Source organism: Tamandua tetradactyla, chromosome 11 (assembly GCF_023851605.1).
Source record: "Tamandua tetradactyla isolate mTamTet1 chromosome 11, mTamTet1.pri, whole genome shotgun sequence".
Classification (NCBI taxonomy): Eukaryota; Metazoa; Chordata; class Mammalia; order Pilosa; family Myrmecophagidae; genus Tamandua; species Tamandua tetradactyla.
Window position 1 is genome coordinate 94411478 of NC_135337.1, and position 14670 is coordinate 94426147.

At 43.5% G+C, this 14670-nt stretch overlaps 1 protein-coding gene across 6 annotated transcripts in view; it reads left to right on the forward strand.

Moving 5' to 3' along the window:
* Positions 1 to 6323, forward strand: part of LOC143650759 (cytochrome P450 4F2-like) — a 49470-nt gene extending 43147 nt beyond the window's left edge. For 5 of the 6 annotated variants that reach the window (XM_077121941.1, XM_077121940.1, XM_077121943.1 and 2 more), the window contains 6 exons: positions 943 to 1009; positions 1210 to 1339; positions 4959 to 5092; positions 5187 to 5251; positions 5415 to 5497; positions 5908 to 6323. In XM_077121941.1, coding sequence (XP_076978056.1) covers positions 943 to 1009; positions 1210 to 1339; positions 4959 to 5092; positions 5187 to 5251; positions 5415 to 5497; positions 5908 to 6106 — 678 coding nt within the window. In that variant the 3' untranslated portion in view covers positions 6107 to 6323. The remainder of the gene's footprint in view (positions 1 to 942; positions 1010 to 1209; positions 1340 to 4958; positions 5093 to 5186; positions 5252 to 5414; positions 5498 to 5907) is intronic. The other variant, XM_077121944.1, reaches the window with a different exon arrangement.
* Positions 6324 to 14670: the final 8347 nt, after the last annotated feature.

A 14670-nucleotide genomic window follows, 5' to 3' on the forward strand; every position in this document is an offset into this window, starting at 1 on the left:
CATTCTCCAAAATGTCTCCTCCTTTATAGGATTCCAGTAACTTAGTCAAGACCCACCTGAATGGGTGGAGACACATCTCCACCTAATCTATCTTAACAACTACTCTTGACTGAGTCACATCTCCAGGGAGATGATCTATATACAGATTCAAACATGCAGTAATGAATAGGGATTAGAAGAAATGGCTGCCTTTACAAGATGGGATTAGGATTAAAGGCTTTTCTAGGGCACATATATCTTTTCATACCAGCACAGTTCTCTGTTCTCCAATTATTCTGAGGGCAACAGGACGTGGGCCCATGCATTTCCCTGTACCTGCCTAGAATTTGCACCACAGGAGAGTAAAGTCCCCATTATCATTCCTTGAGTTTGTATGGGAGGCTGTCACATCCGCCCTTCTTCTCCTCTGGGGGAGATGGAAATGGATGCTAGATAGATAGATACATAGATAGATAGACAGACAGACAGACGGATAGATGATACCAAGACTTCTGTTCTAGAGTGTAACAAGTTCTCTGTGGCAGGAAGGCAAAGTTCTAGTTTACATTCCCTCTTGGAGGGGAGAATAAAGGACTCTCTGGATTCCTTTTCTGAGATGGCAAGCAAAAGTGTCTTGAGCTAGGCAGAAGCTCTGACTTCCAAAGTGTATTGCCGTTCGATCATCTCATAACTCAAACTGCAGCAATATTTTTCTCAGAAAGCTCTCAGCATGCATGAAAATATTCATGTAGAATTGATTCCTTCCACTAGGGCCAAACAGGAGGTAAGGACACCAGGAAGGTGGCTTGTGGGTGGGTCCTGCGGCATGGAGAGGAAGGCAGGTGTCAGAGTGCAGGGTGGGCTTGTGTTTCGGGATGGAGGATGGATCTTCAGACAACGCCTTGGTGAGCGTGGGAGGCTCTCAGAGCTGGAGTGAATCTGGGAGTCTATTTTTCTCTCCAGGATGAAGATGGGCAGGTACTGTCAGATGAGGACATCCGAGCAGAGGCTGACACCGTCATGTTCGCGGGTGAGGGTCCCAGCTTGGGACCACAGTAGGGGAAGGAGTGTTTCCATCCCGGAGACTTGGCGGGTGGACCCTGAACCCCCCTTCTGCACCACCCTCTACCACCCTCCCCAAGCGCTTCCCTGGGAGGGAACTGTCCACCCAGTGGTGCTGAAACTGCCCAGAGACTCAAGCTTACCTGGCTGCCCCCTCCCCACCCCCAGGCCATGACACCACCGCCAGCAGCCTCTCCTGGGTCCTGTATAACCTTGCAAAGCACCCGGAATACCAGGAGCGCTGCCGGCAGGAGGTGAGAGAGCTCCTGAGAGACCGCCAGTCCGAGGAGATTGAATGGTGAGTGCAAGTTCTCATGGGCCGTTCCTCGACGCCATCTCACTGGCTCTGCTTTCCAGTTGGAGATAGAAGTTTTTTTCGTTGATTCGTCCATTATTGAGTAATGGGAACAGGAGGAGAGGCCAGAGGCAGGAGTGTATGCAGCCTGGCTGCCATTTGAAATGGTGTATACTTCTGAACGAGAAAGAGCTGGTTCTGGGTACTTGATCCTCTACTAATTTACTGTGTGATCTAAAATATGGTTCATTTCTTTTTCTCTGTGACTGAGTTTTTTCCTCTCATATGGGACCAGTCTCCAGCTTCCAGGGCTTCTGGGAGAATTAGAGGCACACAGAAGGGTAGATTCTGGTCAGGATATTTAGTCAATATGATTCTTTTCTCCTCCCATGCTTTTCTTCCCTGAAAGTAGTTTTCCGGAGATCTTCACTTTCCTGAATATTTTCTCCTTTCACCCATATTTCCTGCTCTGTTTTTCAGGACACAGATTCATGGGGGACACCTGGGGGTAAAAGTTTCCCAACTCTCTCTGAGAAACACCTCCATCATTCATCCCACCCATGCTGACCGTCCTCCTCATCTCTGCTTCCAGGCTCATTTTAGTCCAGGAAAGGTCATGCCTCAGGTTGTGCCTTCCAGGTGCTCCCAGCCAGCTGGGAGAACAGTCCCAGACAAGGATCTGCCCAGCTCACATGGACTCAACTAGGACAGATAAAGTGATAGAGATAGTGTTGTTGTAGGGAAAAGTTCTCAACCAAGACCCTGAGTGATTCTTGAGAACCATGTAGGTGCAATGAGGGAACAGTTCTTCTGCCAAAGAGACACAGGCCATGAAGAGAGATGTGTGTGTGTGTTTTCATGTGTGTGTGTGTGTGTGTCCCTGTTGAAGTCTTAAAAGAACTGCTATCTTCTCGAAGGACACCCAGATAGCCACTGGTGGAAGTCCTTACTTTGGTGGGGTTCAATAAGTAGCTCCTCTTGTGATAAGCCAGACGTACTATTTTTGTTGTTGTTGTTTGTTTCTTTTCCCAAATGCATAATTTTGCTTTAAATCTTGGTTTTAAAGGCTTGGAGTGGAGGGCACCACCTCCAAAATGTCCCTCAATCTAACAACTCCTTTCCATCCCTTGCCCTGGCTCAGACTTCAGAATCTTCTCCCTGGGCCCTTCACATATATATGTACATATATATATATTCAAAATATTCTCTTTTTCTTTCATAATACAAGGTTTGGAAAATGAATTTTTTTCAATCTACTAAATTTATTTTAACATTTGTTCCCCCTATTATTTATTTATTTATTTTTAATCCATATGTTTTACTCATCTGTTCATAAGGTAGATAAAAGGAGCATCAGACAGAAGGTTTTCACAACCACACAGTCACATTGCGAAAGCTATATCATTATGCAATCATCTTCAAGAAATATGGCTTATTGAAGAGACAATAATGTCTCTTTTTATGCAAGAAAAAACTTGTTCTTGTTGTTGTTATTGTAATTAAAAATTACAATAAAATTACAAAAAAATTGAAGAGACACTAATGTCACCCTTGACATCCCCCACCAAAAATCATGTCCCTCTTTCCTGAGGGGTGTCAAGAACAATCAATTTATTATATTTCCTCCCAGACCTTCCGCTTTACATTTGCACATACATTTGTCACATGTCCTTTTCACTCAAACTTTTGTGTTTCTGCACATTACCTAGCATTCCAGTGGACTCAGCCCATTCCTTTGTTGAGGACATTTGTATGTCTATTTCCAATTAGAATAGATTTTGCCAAAATACCTTCCAAACTGCTTTCACTGTGTTAGGCAACACATGACCCTATTTCTCCCTTTGTGATAATTGTATAGTATTCCACTTATGGCAGAACCATGACTTATCTACCTGTTCCCATTCTGATGAGCACTTGGATTGCTTCCAGGGCTTGGTTACAATAACATAATTGGACATCCATGTAGGCTGAACGTTGTTTCTTTGTTTTTCTGTAGAACAAATTCTTAGACATGCAGTTGCTGAATCAAAGACCCTCCAAATTTTAAAATTTTGTAACTATAGCAAATCCATTCCTGACAACAGAGTCTGATGATACCTTTTCTTATAGAGTGTACTATTGAATTCTATCTGTCGTTGCCATTGCTATTTTTTCTTGTGGTGCACACATCTTTAAATAAGACTGAGGTAAGTCACCACTTACAGCTTCTGGGATTTGCATCTTTGTTAGGAAGCCTGCCACTTCTTGAAATATTAAAACAGAAAACTGTGGCATGCTTTTTCTTAGTTCTTTTACAGTTCATGACTTTATATCTAATGCTTTGAGCTCATTCAATTCCTTTTCTTTCTCACACATCACTGTGATTTTATCAACCAACCAGGGTGCCACATACATTTAGTTCATTGTTTTAAACCATTGGGTAGTGTTGTCCTCTCCCCTCCTCTAACATGTGGACCCAGGCTGCTGTAAACTTTCCACTGCAGTGAACCTCCTTTTAAATGTCTCCACCTACCTGCCCAAGAATTTCCCTGGGATGTAATCCCTGGAGAAAGCTAACAACTTAGTAAATGCTAAAGAAGTCTTCTTATATAGGTGGGGGAAAATATGAATCATTTAACAGAAGCCCTTGGAACAACTGAAGAACCATTAGGAAATATAAGAGTCCAATCTGCTTTTCATATCTTATAACAAGATAACATTCAGATAAAAGAAAGATTTGCACTTGAAAGAAAAATAAAACAAAAAAACTTACCCAAAACTAGGAGATTGTTAAAAAGAAAAGAAGAAGAAGAAGAAGTCTTAAAAGTCCTAGAAGTAGACATGGGAAAATAGTGAAGTCCTATTTTGATACAAGTCTCGGGAGATATGCAAGAAGAGATTTGTACAATCTTACATGAAACTGAAACAGAATAGTGTGTATATACTATGCTAGTCTATATTTTTTTTGATGCAGAAAATTAGGTCTGGAAGGATACACAAAGAAATAATAACTTGGAAAACCTCTGGGGAGGAGAAGTGGGTGGTCTGGGCCATAGGGGTGTCCTTTATAAGAGTTTTCAAAATTTGAACCATTTGACTTTATCAGCTATGGAAATTTAAAATATCTATGCAAAAATAAGGGGCAAAAAACGTAGTTACCTAATTGAATTACCACTGTTTCTAAAGGTATTTTGCATGTCATTTTGTGCTTTCCAAAAATAAAACCACTATCAGCTAATAATGATATATTTTCTCCCATACTACAAATTACTATACTCTTCTTTTTTTCTTGTCTAATTGCATTAACTAGTATCTCTAGTACAATGTTAAATAACAGTAAAACATTGGATGTACCTATTTTCTTACTTACCTTTGATTTTGATTTTGTTTCTTTACCAGGAAGAATATTTTATATTTATGGAAGTTTGTCAACTTGGATTTTACTCAGAACTTTTAAAATTAGGTGGCTCATTTTTCTCTGGTATTTTTGTGATGCTGCTTCTCTAATGCTCAAATGATTAATCTAAGATTTATTTTATTATAAAGAGTGAACATTAGGGAGAAGTGATGGAAGAGACTCACAGGGCAGTACTGGCTAGGGGAAGTGTCTTTGCTCCTGGTCTATTTTTGGGGGTTTCAACAGGGATGACCTGGCCCATTTGCCCTTCCTGACCATGTGCATCAAGGAGAGTCTGCGGTTGTATCCCCCGGTGCCCGTCATCTCCCGCTGCTGTACCCAGGACATTGCACTCCCGGAAGGACGGGTCATCCCCAAAGGTACTTCAGTGATGGTGCGGGAGGCTCCTGGGAAGGAAGGGGGTTCCATCAGGCAGTGCGGACCTCCTCCTGACTGTCCCCTCCCCTCCGGCAGGTGTTATCTGCCTCATCGACATTTTCGGGACCCATCACAACCCATCTGTCTGGCCGAACCCTGAGGTGCTGCCCCTCCCCCACTGATGTAACCACTGCGGGGACCTGGGGGATGGTGCAGGTCCTACCGGGAAATCAAACCTGCCTCCCCGGCCTTATACATCTGTCTCTCGGTGTCTTGCTGTCCTATGAGAGCCACACACCAGCTGTCATGTCTTATCCACCCCAGGTCTATGACCCTTTCCGCTTCGACCCAGAGAACACCCAGAAGAGGTCACCTCTGGCTTTCATTCCCTTCTCAGCGGGGCCCAGGTGAAGCAAGCGGTCATCTCAGGCAGGGATGGGGGAAGCGTGGTGGGGGTCTGGGGCTCGGTCTTGGCCTGATTGTGGGTGGAGAGGAGGTTGCAGGCGGTTAGAGTTCCAACTCCTTTTCTGCCCTCCCCTAGGGGATGGACAAGGATCTGGAGAAAGGGGGTGGGGCCCAAGGAGGGATCCCAGGTGTGCTCAGAGCCCCCTCCTCCACACCTGCTGGTCTGAGCTGGGGGTTGGATTCTGGGCCAAGCTCAGGGGACATGGAAGTCCACATAGGGGGCCCAAGCATGGTTAGCCCCTTCTATCCTCAGGTGGATGAAGGAGAGGGTGGGGGCCCCGGGGCAGGTCCGGGGCGAAGGGGGCGCGGATGGGAGTCCCCGGCGTGGTCCGAGCCGCACTCTCGCTGGCAGGAACTGCATCGGGCAGACGTTCGCCATGACCGAGATGAAGACGGTGCTGGCGCTCACGCTGCTGAGATTCCGTTTCCTGCCCGACAAGACCGAGCCACGGAGAAATACGGAGCTGATCCTGCGCGCGGAGAATGGGCTTTGGCTGCGCGTGGAGCCGCTGAGTGCGAGTCCACTGGGATCCCCCGCTACAGGGTCTTAGTTCCATCCCTGACTCCACCCATTGGGCTTGGCAGAGTCCCAGGAATAAAACTTTGCTCTCACTTCTGCTGCAGTTTTAGAGGGTGCTCCCGGGACCACAGTGATTCAGGGGTAGGGGTGGCTGGATGGAAAGTGGGGCCTGGTGTTCTAGCTTACTAGCTACCAGAATGCAATATACTAGAGATGGACTGACTTTTAATAAAAGAGGATGTATTTCATTAAAAACGTGTAGTTCTTCAGAGAATAGGGCAGCTAACTTTCCACTGAGGTTCTTTCTTACGTGGGAAGGCACAGGATGGTCTCTGCCGGCCTTCTCTCCAGTCCTCTGGGTTCCAACAACTTTCCCCGGGGTGATTTCTTTCTGCACCTCCAAAGGCCTGGGCTGAGCTGCGAGTGCTGAGATGAATTATGCTGATCTGCTTGGGCTGTACTACCTTGAGCTTTCTCATTTAAGCACCAGCCAATCAAATCAAACATCATTCATTGCAGCAAGCATGCTTCCTAGCCAGCTGCAGATGTAATCAGCAACGAATGAGGTTCACATGCCATTGGCTCATGTCCACAGCAAAAGAACTAGGCACTTTCACCTGGCCAAGTTGGCACTTGAACCTAACTATCATATGTCCACCCCTCTCCAACTTGGCAACTATACACATCACCTTAGATGATATTAAAGTGAGAAAAATTCTCTTGTGACTGTGGACCTATGAATCTCAAAGCAAGTTACCTGGTGACAATATGCAAAGTAGGACATTCACAGGATACAGGTTTTCATTTCCATAGGGAGAAATTGGAAGGAACACAGGAGTCACAAGACCCAAACCATTCTGAAAACCTGCAGGGCAAACGCCATTGGATTTCAAAGTCTGAAAGTCATTTATCCTTCAGCTTTAGAAAGTGGCAGTCCAACCCTTTTCAAGGGCCTGCACAGTGGCCTGCCTCTTTCCAAAGCAACCTCGGGGGACACTGAAGAGACCACCTTTTCCTTGGTTCCACCCTCTCCAAGCATCAGGGCCACCCCTGGGCTTTCTGCCATTTCAGGGGCACATGCTCAACCCCTCCATGTGGTGGCAGCCGGGCTCTCCCCAGTCCCCAAGGAGAGTGTTGTACCTTTTCTAAGGCCTGAGGCTGCACGACCATTTCACTGCAATGAGGTGGGAGGCTCATTCTTGCCCTTCAGGGCAAACTCACCCTTTCCATTTATATCCAAAGTCACTCTGCTGGCTGGGGTTTCTTGGCTTTAGACCCAAATCCATGGTTCTCATTCTGCAAACTCCAATTTTTCCGTTTTGTGTCCTCCTTTGTCCAGATTGTTAGTGATTCCATTTATACCAACAGTCTTTTCAAGCACTCCAGGATTTCTCCATCATTCTTTTCACACTTCCTCCAAAATAGCCCCCTTATCCATCCAAAAAAACTGGTCCAACATGACTGGTATTTGCAAATTGCAGCAACACCCCACTTCTCTGTTACCAAATCTGTTCTAGTTTGCTAGCTGCTGGAATGCAACACACCAGAGATGGATTGGCTTTTAATAAAAAGGGATTTATTTGGTTAAAAGTGTTTAGTTCTTCAGAGGAAAGGCAGCTAACTTTCAACCGAGGTTCTTTCTTACATGGGAAGGCACAGGGTGGTCTCTGCTGGCCTCTCTCTAGACCTCTGGGTTCCAAAATTTCCCTAGGGCGATTTCTTTCTGCATCTCCAAAGACCTGGGCTGAGCTGTGAGTGCTGAGATGAGGTATGCTGAGCTGCTTGGGCTGTGCTACGTTGAGTCTCTCATTTAAACACCAGCCAATTAACTCAAATGTCATTCATTGCAGCAGGCACGCCTCCTAGCCGACTGCAGATGTAATCAGCAACAGATGAGGTTCACATGCCACTGGCTCATGTCTGCAGCAAAAGAACTAGGCACCTTCCCTTGGAAACCTAACTACCACCTCTGGTGTATTCAAGTGTAAACCAGGCTGATTCTCTGCAGGCTGACCACAGGGACCGCCACACTGATGCTGGGTTCTGCCAGCACCCAGTCACAGACATTTTTATTTGGGCTATAGAGAGCCGTGGAAGGCATTTGGGCTCTCCTCCTTCTCCTCTGCACTCCCTGATGCTGCCCAGGCAGCAGAGTCTGCAGATATCAGCTGAGCCCCCACTGTGTGCCGGACTACACCCCCAAGTCACCAGGATATGTTTCATCCCATCCTTGCACCTTCAGATCTTCATTCTTGTCACAGGTCACCATTTCTCATCTTGGTGTATAATGAGGGGCAGGGCTATCTTGTTTAACTCCAGATATTCATAGTCAGACTACCAGAATAAAAAATAAACCTGCCCAGGCCATGGGCTGCAGAGTCTGATGGCTCAGCTTTACTGTGTGATTTAGGCAAGTGAATTCCTCTCTTTGTGCCTCAGTTTCCTCAATTGTAAAATGGGACCAGCTGCAGCGCCTGGGTTGGCCCAATGACTAAATGTGAATGAATTAAAATTTTTCCTGGTACAGGGAAATGCTAATTAAATGTGATGACTGTTCCTTTATCTCTCAGAAATTTGGCTCTTGCGAATAAAAACCATCTGCCTTTCAAGATTAGCATCTTTATTATGTGTTTTAGGGGTGTTTTGGAACCCAACGGCAAGAATTTTAAATTTTGTATTCATGAAATCAGGACCCCAAGCCTTTGAGAGCTGTGCATATGGAAAATAATTGTCTCTGAAAGTGGTTGGGGCAAGGAGAAGTGTGAGGAGTTGAGATTGTCAGGTAAATTTCAGTTACTATATCAGAATAACATCCCATCAGTGTTGTTCTCTTTTCATATCCCAAGGGTCCCTGCACCACTGAGCCTCTGTTCCTCTCCAGCTGATCTCCTATTCCTCATGACATCCCAGGTTGCCTGGTTTCTTTCCTGTTCTCCTAATATTCCCAGTCTTCTCACCACAGGGTTCCTTTTTATGTTTCTATGGTCATTAAGTTATTATGCTACTTCATTTATTTGAGTATAACAAGCCTGGCCATTTTATAATGTGTGTCTGATTGCTGCAACAACTGATGTTCTTGAGAGTCTGTTATATTCTCTGTTTTTTTTTGCAGGTTTTTCACTCACGGGGTCAGTGTCCTTGTTAGCGGATGTCCTTGTGTATTAACTGTCATATTTGATATAATATTTGTAGAATCTGGAGGAGGTATCCTTTTCAAGAGAGGAGTCTTTGGAACCCTGCTAATCAAGGTTTATGTCACATGAAGCTCAGGGATTGGGGTGCCAAAATGACCAAGGCAGTTTAATCTCAAACTGTCACCATGCTTGAGGAGGGCTCCTATACTTCAGTTTATATCACCCTGAGGTTTAACCTTTTGAGAGCTCCTCTTATGTGAGGAGGGTATCTCTACAGACTCTCTTCCTTATAACACCCTTGGGTTTTGAGTCTTTGTCCCCTTACTAGGAGGCCATCAAAAGAGAGGTTCTCACTTTCCTGAATTGAAAAATGCCACTAAAGTAAAAGTATAGTTCATATTCACTTTATATCTAGGTTTCTGCTTTCATTTGAGTAGTGTTTTTGTAAATCCTATTAGTCTTTTCAGTTAATTCATTCACTTAATAGTATTGTAAGAGTATTCAGGTTTAAAATTTTAAAATGTTGGATAGTTTATTCAAATAACCTAGCCAATAATGGAAACAAGAAGTCTCAAATGGGATTTCAAATTGTCATTATCTGGTTAATACATTCTTCTTGGATGACAATGACATTGAGTTTATAGATTTACAGACCACAAAAACCCACACAAGGATATGGGGGTGCATTGTCCCTCACCCAGATATCCTGGAATTTGAATTGAATGGGGGTGTCAGTTGGACTTAGGTCTTGATTCCCTTATAGCTGTGATGAGTGTGTTCTATATACAGGAAAGAGGGTGTACATCAGATGCTTGAGTAGCCAAAGCGGTGGGCTGTGTCAGGGACACTAACTGTGCACCATGAGAGGCGTTCTAGCCCTTTTAAACATTAACATTCATTGGGTGTTGATTTTCCCTTTCCACCCCACTTTGCAACACATTTTCAATTTTACCATGCTTCAGAAACCACAAAAGTTAAATGAACGTAGTCTTTGGGAAATGTGGCAGCCTGTTGGTAAAGAAAACCATCTTTAGATTATTCAGTAAATTCAAAATACTCAAAGTCAAATCTGAGAAATTACGAAGTGACTTTGATGTGAAGCTGAGAACTGGAGAAAATCAAAGGACAAAAAACAAAGAAGAGCAAAGGCATGTCCGAGAGAATCACGACCAAGACTTTAATCTTACCTACACGTTCCGCGAAGTGGCGGCCACGCGGGTCCGCAATGGTGACGGGAGGGCTGAAGGGGTAGGAGAGGTCCCGCCTCCTTCAGCACCTGGACAGCGGCAGTCCCGCGATACCACCTCCGGGCCTGCAGGGGGCGCCCGAGCAGGTGCATCCCATGGGGACCTGGAGCACAGAGTCCGGGCCTGAGCGCCTTCCCGGGGCTGCAGAGTGGGCGTGGGAAGACGACCGGCTTCAATCTGGCAGGAAAACTGCAAAGTGAAATGCAAAAAAACCCGAATGTATATTAGCTGAAAGTCAGATCCGTTTTTCTTTGTCTTTAGACTTTTTATTTCAAATGTTTTTCTTTTTCAAAAAGCGATGTATGTTTAAAGAAAAGATGGAATTATGCGAAAATGAGAAATAAAAATCCCCTACAATTCCAACATGTAAAAAAATCACTGTGAATACTCTCTTGCATATCGTTCAAATTTTGTGCTTTATGCGATCTTTCCATACAAAATATCCTAATGTACACGTAAGTTCATTCACGTCATTTTTGGTTAAAATACACTTTTTTTTTTACCGTGAAACATTGTGTTAATTTAGGGTTTTCATATAATAATATATTCCTATATATTAAACTTTTATATTTATGATCTATAATATGCTGAAGTCTTTCCAGCATATTAAATAATCTTTGAGATGTCATTGTGCATCTTGATATCTTTAAACATTAAGTATATAAGCCACTCAATTTTTAAAATTGTTTTAATGCATATGACATAAAATTTCCCATTTTAACCTTTCTAAGTGTACAACTCATGAGCCTAATTACATTCACAATATTGTGCAAACATCACGACGATCTATTTCTAAATTTTTCATCACCTCAATTGACACTGTGTACCCTATAGCAATACCTCTGCATTCATCCTTCCCTGAACTCTTGGTAGTAACAGATGAATGGATCAACAAAACGTGGTCTATATATGCTATGAAATATTACAAAGGAATGAAGTTCTGATACATGCAACAAAAGGAGTGAAACTTGAGAACATGATGCCAAGTGCAACAAGCCTGACACTGTATTTTTTAAATGGCATTATGCTAGAAAATAATGTGAACCGTCATTTCGTCTCATTTTCCAAGACTTCTCTTTATGCACGTTGATGGCTTGCGATATCACTGCCCATTATAAATTGATTTACTCTTGAATATGTACCTTTTGTTTTAGAAATTTCATTTTTACGGTAATAGATGCACATACTTTCATGTATGATGGAGCTGTGGTTAAACACCTTTCCTGTAACACGTATGGATCGGAGGCCCTCACAGACCCTGAATTCTTTGTCCTCAGGAGACCAATAGCAGGGGAAGGCAACACTCTGCTGCCCCTGGTGAAAACTCACTGCATCCTCACACCAGTCCTGTGGATTGGCAAGGTTAACTCAGCTGTCCAAGGTCACTCAGAGGTGGAGCAAAGGATGGATTTGGTCAGCTTAGCTTTAGAGGTTTTGCCTGAACCTAAAAAAGGGAGCGATTTCCAAAGTGTGCCTCAACTCTAAATGCATCAAATGGAAAATCACCCAGGGCTTATTAGGGGATACTCTTTGACAGGTAGTGCCCAAAACTTAATTTAACATTTTGGACAGGTAATACATTCACTGACATAAAAAATGAAATATAATAAATGAAACACTTATGTACCTCATTTGCCAGATTCCTGACTTTCAGGTAATCACTTTTATTTTTGGAATCCTTTCATAGTATATTTGTGCAATCAACCTCAATGCCATTTAAGCATTGCATTTAAATTTAGATGCAGAAAAATGTGTTTTATTTCATGAATGGTTCTGAGTTTGGAAAAATGCCTGGAGTTGTGAAACCACCACCTCGATAATCAAGATTCAGACAGTTTCATTGTCCCAAAGCATCTTCTCATGCTGCCCGTCTCGTAGTCAAAATATCCTTGCACCCTTTGCCCCTGTAAAGCACTGATCTGTTCTCCATCCCTTTAGTTTTGTTATGTAAATGTATAAATGAGGTGCTATGGCATATAGCCCTGGTGTCTGGCTTCTTTCCCTTAGCCTAATGCATTTGAGACTCGTCCATATTTCGTGGATCAATACATTGCTTCTTTTTATTACTAACTAGTATTCTATTGCATGTTCACCAGCTGAAGGATACATGGATGGTATTCAGTTTTTTGCTTTCTTGAAAAACTTTTGTGATCATTCATGTACATGTTTCATGTGAACATAAATTTTCATTGTTCTTGGAATGCAATTGCTGGGTCATATGAGAAGTATATGTTTAGTGTTATAAGACACTGCCAGACTGTGTCATAAAGTGCCTGCCATTTTTCATTTATAACAGTAACATACGAGGGTTCTCGTCGTCCCACATACATATCAGCATTTGGTGTTTTCAGTTTTTTCAAAAACCATTTATGGAAGGTGGGCCACGGTGGCTCAGCAGGCAGAGTTTTCACCTGCCATACCAGAGAACTGGATTCAATTCCTGGTGCCTGCCTATGCTAAAAAAACAAAAAGCAAAAACAAAAAACAAACCATTCATGTAAGCATGCAGCGGTGTATCACTGCAAGTTTAATTTGCATTTCCTAATGACTGATGTAGTTGACCATCTTTTCAAGTCCTATTTGCCATCCATATCTCTTGTGGAATGTCTGTTCACATCTTCTGTTCACTTCTTTTCTTTGGGTTGTTTGCACTCATATTGTTGGAGTTTGAGAGTTGTTTATGTATTCTGTTGAGAAGCCGTTTGTCAGAAAAGTGATTTGCAAGTACTTTCTCCAAAAATATGGCTAATGTTTTAACTCTCTTCTGCCTTGCAGGGAGCAAAAAGTGTTAAATTTGTATGAAGTAGAGATTATGAACTTTTCCTCTTATTTTGGATTATGCTTATGTGTTATACATGAGACTGTTTATGTAACTCAAGGTCACAAAGAGTTTCTCCCATATTTTTGTTTCAAAGTTTTATAGTTTTCAATTTTACATTCAGGTCTATTCTCCATTGGATCATTCCACTGAAATATAAGTAATGCTGTTATTTTTACAAACTTTAGGTTTTACAAACTTAAAAATCCTTTGATCCCCCTTTCTCATCACCAAATGCCCCATTTCTTTTCTTCACTGTACAGTAGAACTCCTCTAAAAATGACGTATACTTGAGGTGCCAAGTTTCTCCTCCCCCACTCCAAGCAGGCTCTGAAATTTCCCCTAAGTGCCACAAAGGTGAATGACTGGAGATGGGAAGGGGAAGTGTGAATTTTGGGGGGTACCCCCTTGTGGTAGTTAGATTCAGTTGTCAACTTGGCCAGGTGAAGGCGCCTAGTTCTGTTGCTGTGGACATGAGCCAATGATACGTGAACCTCACCTGTTGCTGATTTACATCTGCAGTCAGCTAGGAGGCATATTTGCTGCAATGAATGATGTTTGACTTAATTGGCTGGTGCTTAAATGAGAAAGCACAATGTAGCACAGCCCAAGCAGCTCACATACCTCATCTCAGCACTCGCAGCTCAGCCCAGGCCTTTGGAGATGCAGAAAGGATTCACCCCAGGGGAAAGCTGTTGGAACTCAGAGGCCTGGAGAGAAGGCCGGCAGAGACCACCCTGTGCCTTCCCACGTAAGAAAGAATCTGAGTTGAAAGTTAGCTGCCTTTCCTCTGAAGAACTAACGAAATAAATCCCCTTTTATTAAAAGCCAATCTGTCTCTGGAGTGTTGCATTCTGGCAGCTAGGAAACTAGAACACCCATCCTTGGCTTTTGGATAAGAAACTCTCTTTTCCTCCCTCACAGGGGCACCTTCTGCTGAGCCTCCGTGAGTCCATGTTTCCTGACGTGGCTTCACCCAACAAATCCCATCCATGAGTCTTCTGGACTTTTCTGGAGTTTCCTGTATCAGCTGTTTGATCTCCCGCACCTCTGGGAAGAGGCTGGCTCCCTTGGCCAATGGATCCAGCTCCTGACTTGGCTTCAGGGGATGGTTAGGGATTTCATTATTTTTATTACGTTATGTGAAATGCAATGAAGCTTCCGTATTGAGTCTTGGTTCAGATTTCATCACCAACCTGGGTTCCCAGCACAGCTGGTTCCTGTTTTCTTCAGGTGCCCTGATGCTCTCTGTTTATCTGAATTTGTTTGAGGAAGGAAGCAAGAACGGACACATTTTAGGCTCATCGATGGTCCCACATGTGGCTGGGCCTTTAGACTCCTGACGCATCTACAGGGGCTGGTCCTCTCCTCTGCACCATGCAGATCTGCTCCAGTG